The sequence below is a fragment of the Ornithodoros turicata genome, unplaced genomic scaffold (genome assembly GCF_037126465.1).
Source record: "Ornithodoros turicata isolate Travis unplaced genomic scaffold, ASM3712646v1 Chromosome110, whole genome shotgun sequence".
In the NCBI taxonomy this organism is placed as follows: Eukaryota; Metazoa; Arthropoda; class Arachnida; order Ixodida; family Argasidae; genus Ornithodoros; species Ornithodoros turicata.
This window is the reverse complement of record NW_026999296.1, coordinates 164,882-171,557: the sequence shown is the minus strand read 5'-3', so window position 1 is coordinate 171,557 and position 6,676 is coordinate 164,882. Positions and strand designations below refer to the sequence as shown.

The window sequence follows — 6,676 nt, the reverse complement described above, 5'->3', positions numbered from 1 at the left end:
TTGTTGAGCTAGTGGTGGCTGAGAGAACTCAAATAGAAGAGGAAAAACTCGAGTGCTTGGTATGCTTTTCTCCAAAGTCCTGTCCGTGTCCAAAGCGCAACCGGGCGTTATAAATTCCGCTGCATCTCACAAGTTAAACAGCACATGACATTTTAGTCTTTACAATGTACAGTCATCATTTGCATGTTGCAAAAAAGAAATACATGCATTGTGAGCACCATTGATTTCCTCCTAGCCACCCCAGCAGCCATTAGGGAACGTTTGTTGAAGAGAGTCCTTGGAATAAATCAGCTTAAGATTCTGTTCTATTAGTGTTTCTATAAATCCCCATGGATGCCTGGGAAAATTCCCATAAAATCACCACATCCCACAGACTTCCTGCACAGGCTGTACATACCAACATATGTCTAGCAAACATATGCATATATACACGTTTTATTTACATATTTTTACATATTTACATATATTACATTACATATTTACATATATTACATTACATATTTACATATATTACATTACATATTTACATATATTACATTATATATTACATTACATATTTACATATATTTTGCATGTGTGACATTTCCACAATTTTTATCTCATGGTTGTACGTATTTGTATATTCTCATTTGTATCATGTGTTTACATATCTGTAAATTTTTATATTACAAAAGTAAAAATTAGTTATGCCTTCCCATTTCTCTTTGTTTTCAGGATACTGCGTCACATAGCATATCGTCATTTCACTTCCTGGACATGGGGGCCTCTTCCTCCGGAGGATAGACGAGTGCTTCCATCATGCGTGGTAACGGCGATACGAAAGGCCTTCCCTTCACGATCTGGCAGCTACAGGGGCTTTAGATCTGCAAAATAAATATGGTCACCACAGATGGTGGTGATGGTCATGCACTGTCCCATGTTGCTGTGAACCTGTAGCATCACTGGCATGAACACAAGACAAATCAAAATGTGCAACTTAATAACTGACAAAGCTTTACTGTTCACAAAAAATAGGTTTATAGCAATTGTACAAATTTAATTTCAGCTGCAGATGCTCACCATATGCATGCTACTCTGTACACTGGAGGCAGCTGCAAGGTCCCAACCTACGTTGTCTTGCGTAAATGAGTTCTCGCTTGTCTGGGGCAGGGTTTGTTTGGCTTAAGAATGGAGGGTCGTCACCAGAGTATGCTTTGAATGCCTCGGGGAATGTAGCCCATGTGTTGCATAGCTCCACACACTTGTCAACAAGTTGATTGTAGTAATCTAAAATAGTGTTCACACTTGCTCTACAACCCTGCAGGCATAGACAAACACCAAGGAGCGCACACGTCACAATACTTACGAAATGTTGGCTCCTCTTTGATGGGCAGTGCAACGTGTTCCCCTTTGTGAACTTTCGATGCTTTCACTCGATACCTGAACTCCCCATCTTCGGTCAGTGCATGCTGTCTGTCTGAGTTCTCGTTAAAGTGAAGAATGGCGAGATACACCCTGGAAAAGCCAGTTTAAGGTTGTTCCTTTTTGTGTTATGCACTGTGATCCAAATAAAGCGTTCAAGAGAGCTTCACCAACACAGGAAATGAGAGGCTACTTTTGTGGTACTTGTGCTAGAAACAGGTGGTATTTTGATGTAGCAACTGATTTTAACTCAATTTGTGAAGCTTCGTTTGAAGCTCTATTAGTGAAGCGCTCATGAAAACCTAAATTTGTGCACACTGCACCGTGAATTGCATTTGTACCTGCTTCTCATCACTCTAGCACAGAACCCCACAGATTTCGGAGCGAATCTTATGAGTAGGCTGTGAAATGCCTCTAGGCCTGATGTCTGTACGTCTGGTGAAAGCTGCTGTATGTCCTTCAGCAAATGCTTTGCTTGCGTAATGGCATTCAGCTTTGCCTTTGGCCGAGAGTCTGTAAAATGAGCACAGTGACTATCTGTTTTCAACCTCTTTGCGAGCACTTTCTCGTCGTTAAAAGTCATATCTTACTCGGGAGAAGCCAGGGTCGCTTTTCGTCGGTGAGAGGCCCATGGAGACAGCGTGAATATGGTCCATCGTGACCATGATGGATATTTGAAACATGATTCGTAAAGCTCCGCCACATGGAGAGAAGTCGATCAGGGTCGCCCTCACTGTGTGTCACGCAGTGATACAGGTGAGTTGTGACTGGCTTTACCCACAGCTCTAAACCGCCACAGTCTTTGCTCTTGCTGGCTGCCACCATCTTTTTCCTGATACCTGTTACAGACAAAAGGATTTCTGCTGCTATACTATGTACTGGCTAACGGCAAATATCAAAGATGTATCATTCCCGTGGCAGTGCAGACTTTAGACACATTAATATGACCAAGTCCCTGCCCTCCAATCTTGGACATACAGCAAATGGTCATGCTGACGAGAAACATACAAAAAACTCCACTTCCTCTTCCGGCCAGGTGTACTACATGTTCCCACCTCTGAGAAGCAGAGGATTTGTCCGTAAGAAGTGACTGTTTTGTTTCACATGCAATTTGCAATCTCTCTGTTGTGTCCAAGTTTTCGGTCCTTCTCGGCATCGCTTTCTGCACAAGAGCTATGACCCACTAATGAATTTACTTCACAAGGGGTGTGTGCGTTGGTCGACATCGTTCACACGTGTCACCCTGGTCCCCTGTACTTTGTGGATCACAAGGGTCGCAAGTTCAACAGTTGGCAGTCACAAGAGTGGGTAAGCATTGGTGTTTTTCACTATTCATCCTCAAACGTTTGTTGACTGTCGACGAGCTGGCGGTCATAATAACGTCCGCAAAATTTCGGTCATAATCCGATTGGAGAGGTGTCATAATAACGAGAAACAGTTACATGGTGTTCTTGTGGGGAAATACACTTTACAAGAAAAAGAGTCACGAAGTAAGGATATCACAGTAACAAATATCCCAATAATGAATTTAGACTATATTTTACACCCTGTTACTCAAGCAACATGCAGCTAAGAATCAAGGCAGAACATGGAATGGGCACATACCTTTAGACACGTGCCATACGTCAAACTGGTGTCTAACATTCGGATGTGTAGTACGCATGTACTTCCGGACACCAGGGTGTCGATCTGTAGTGAAGGACTTTAATTTAACGTTGAGGTCTGCCAGTTCTTCAAGTCCCCGGCGAACCGCTTCTAGTTCCATGTGGCTGTTCGAAAGAACTTCGTTTGCCTGGAATGGCAATAATTAGAGGCAACACGTCATAGGCCATGGCAATTTGGCATTGGCTTCACAGTAAGAGACAGATATCCAATTATTCGCTTTCCTATTAGAAAAATTCAAGTAAATTGTGCTCTAAATTACGACACTCTTTTTTGACTACTGTCACTCACTTGCATCTGAACAGTGTGGACAATCTTGTCCAAACCATCATGGTAAAAATTATATGTGAGGAACTTGGAGCTGTGTCCCGGTGAATCACAGCGTCCATCTCCAGCAAGCGAACACTCCTTCCCTGAATCTCTGTTAGGAGTTCTGCCTGATGACTCGTCCACACCTGAAGCAAAGTACAGCATTGCGCAAGCAGCAATAAGTGCACTGTGTTACTATGTTACTATTGTGCTCTGGCTGTTTTTCACAATTAACTGTCAGTACAACGTACAGCAGGGGTCAAAACTCTGTGGAACACATGGATTTCAAATTTTCATTCACATAGCAATTCCAACAACATGTGGGAAATATTATACGTGAGTTTTTTTTTTAGCTGATCTGTCACGGGCTCTGCTGAGTTACTATAACCCAACTGCCTGTGGGCTGGCTGAGAGTCCACGCCTTCCACAGACTCCCAGGCTGTATAACCTACTACGTTGTCGATGTTATTAACTTCACTCTGGCTCTGCTAACTGACTTACTTGTTCAATAGGTGGCAATAAGTAGCCTCTTTGGTAGTTGAAATAGGTCTGCTCACAGAAGACTTACAAAATAACAAAACTAATAAATTTGAAGGCTGTGAAAGGCGTGTGGGTGCGTCGCTACTTACCTTGATATTCATTAGGTCCAGCATCCTGAGTGTCGGAATAGGGTTTGACCCGCTGAAGAGCATTGCTGCTGACAAAAGAACATTCCCAGCTGGCTTGTTGCCAATATAGGGCTGGCTCTCCCATATTCTCTCGTGGCCATCCTTGCACGAATATATGACCCGAAGGAGTGTTCCTTTCGAAGTGAATGTCTTCGTGAGGAGAAGGGTCAAGCATTGTGCTCCTGGCGGCAAAAAAAGAGCGAAGTGAACAGCAGTACGATACTGAAATGCTCATCGGTAGAGACCAGATGTTCAGGCAATATGCTTATTTTTTTCCTATGCATACTTGTGGTGGCCAGACTTCCCACCAGACTAGTGGACGTAGCTGCCACACCGGGAGTATATTGCAGACATGCCCAATAGTAGTAATGTGCTCATACATAAAATTTACATGATACATTTACATTTACATTTATAGACAAAATTTACCTGAATCTGACTTACTGACTGACTGTAAAGGAGGTAGAGGTGCCTATATCTGCCTTTTCCGACCTTTTCGTGCCCTTCCCATGCAGCTAAAACGCTAGCTTCAAGTGACTGAACATCCGATGTCTAGTCAACTACCTCCACTGAATGAGGCCTACTGGCACATGCACTTACAGTACCGTGCTGTGAATGGTTGGTGTATACGATGGATCATCTGGACATTGTGCCATTGACAGGTCCTCCTCACTGGCAATACCGTCCATTGCAGGTGCTGTGTCACCAGTGAGTGGCGTCGAGGAGCGCAAACGGATTGGAGAGAGCGATCTGGCACGTTTCTCATTTGCAGACGAGTTGCACATGAGGTCAGCTTGTACGCCAACAAATTTCATTGGCCTTGCATCAAGGCTGGCTTGGCTGCCTAAAAAACATATGACTATCTCCTTACACATTTTGGTTACAGTCACCGAACGTTACATACTAGAGTTACTTACTGAACAGTTATAAGCTGATAATATACATGCTGAAGTATTGTATACTAATATAGAGGTACATATACAAATTTGGAGAGGTTAACAGGGTGCGTTACAAAGAGCACTTGACAAAGAGAGTGGTATGTAGAAACTAAAGGTCATGTTTCTGGCACTTGAGTTAAAAACATGCGCCGCATCAGAAACAGCACCTATATTTTTTTATAGTACCGCAAACATAACCTCAGATTTCTGGCTATCACTCTGGTCAGTTTTTAATTACGCACCCTGTATAGTAATAAAAAAAACTAAGCCTTCACGATTTTTAAAAATAAACAGTGAGCAGCACAAGAAATGCCGTTTTCGCCTATAGGTTATGTGGCCACGCGGACACAAGGTGAGATGATGATTGTTGCTGTTAGTCCTGTAATTAACTAAAAATCATTAACTTTTTAATTACTGAAATTAGCAGGCGTGTTCATATTGGAAACTTTGTGATATTCATATTTGTAGGTTATTCGCTCACTACGATGATTCGACAAATGGGATGCACCTACGGATACGGACATCCCAAAGTTTCCAATATAAACACGTGCACTAATCTCAGTAATTAATGAATTTTAGTTATATATCGGTTGTCGGCGACGATCATGATCTCACCTTGTGTCCGCCCGGCCGCATAACCTATACACGAAAACAGCATTCTTGTACTGCTCACTGTTCCTTTTTTAAAAACCATGAAAGCTTAATTCTGATCACCCTATTTTACAGATCATGAAAAGTACATGAGCAAAGTGCCAGACACAAAACACAGGGTAAGATTGGGTGGAATGTGAACCCGTATAGCACAGAACCATGTGGCCTCTTTAGCAGCCAAAGGACAAGCGTTTTCCTGCTTGTACAACTCCTCTCAGAGTTAATAATAGCACATGGTTACATCGGCAAACAATATCAGAGGCACCTCGGTGGTCCTTGAGGAATGCTTGTTGAGCAGACACCTTAGAACTGGCCTGGCCAGAGGATTCTGTTCAACAAACATTCCCCAATTTCTGTTGGACTGTTCGACTTGCTTGGGGACACAACCCCGTGTTATTATTAACTCCAAGAGGAGTTGTACATATGTGTGTCAACCCTTACTTCGCTTGTGCGATTATAAGAGCTATGTACCAGCTTACTCTTTTTTCCACTCTAAGTGCCGGTTGCATTAGCAATAAATATGTAGCTGAGGGATAAAAACATTGGACCTGGAGCCTCGTTTAAATGCCTACCCTTTGAATGTCCCTTTTGCCTGCATGTCTGTTCACCTCTGGTCACCTTCACAGGACCTTGTGCCTGTGTACCAATGCTCTTCTGTGACGGTTGAGGATCCTGATGTGTACACGTTCCTTATTTCTTGACTAGCCATGCAAACTATACAGACAGTGTGCATTATGTTACAAGTAGTGAGAGAGTACTGTGTATTTTGCCCATGGTGCCTGCTAGCAGGAAAATGAGCCCTGGCAGCTTTCAACCAAAATCATGAAGTATAAGCACTTCCACATAAGACAAATTGAGGATCATTATATGAATGGCAACTCACGTGTGGAATATCTGTGCCTTCATCTGTGTAGTTGTCATATCCTGTTTCATTCTGTACATAGCAAATAAATGTCACTACCACAGGTCTCTGATTATTACAAATACCGCTTACCACTGCACTGCAGTTGCTGTCGCTCCTGCCAGTGATTTGCGATTGAGATATCT

At 42.8% G+C, this 6,676-nt stretch overlaps 1 protein-coding gene across 1 annotated transcript; it reads right to left on the bottom strand.

Annotated features, from left to right (window-relative positions):
* Positions 1-575: 575 nt before the first annotated feature.
* On the bottom strand, positions 576-3,082 carry LOC135371553 (uncharacterized). The gene is made up of 6 exons (XM_064605546.1): positions 3,007-3,082; positions 1,992-2,240; positions 1,743-1,914; positions 1,346-1,494; positions 1,060-1,266; positions 576-863 (listed from the first exon to the last, which is right to left on the bottom strand). Exons 1-5 carry the CDS (start codon positions 3,062-3,064, stop codon positions 1,070-1,072), a joined length of 825 nt encoding a protein of 274 aa, XP_064461616.1. The 5' UTR covers positions 3,065-3,082; the 3' UTR covers positions 576-863; positions 1,060-1,069.
* Between the last annotated feature and the right edge of the window lie 3,594 nt (positions 3,083-6,676).

Bases quoted from the DNA above. Each gene is read 5' to 3' on its own strand.
- LOC135371553 (XM_064605546.1), bottom strand. From the start codon at position 3,064: ATGCGTACTACACATCCGAATGTTAGACACCAGTTTGACGTATGGCAC. The intron at 1,495-1,742 runs GTACAAATGCAA...TGGCTTTTCCAG, and splicing joins GCTAGAGTGATGAGAAGCAG to GGTGTATCTCGCCATTCTTC. The intron at 1,267-1,345 runs GTAAGTATTGTG...ACACTATTTTAG, and splicing joins CAAAGAGGAGCCAACATTTC to ATTACTACAATCAACTTGTT.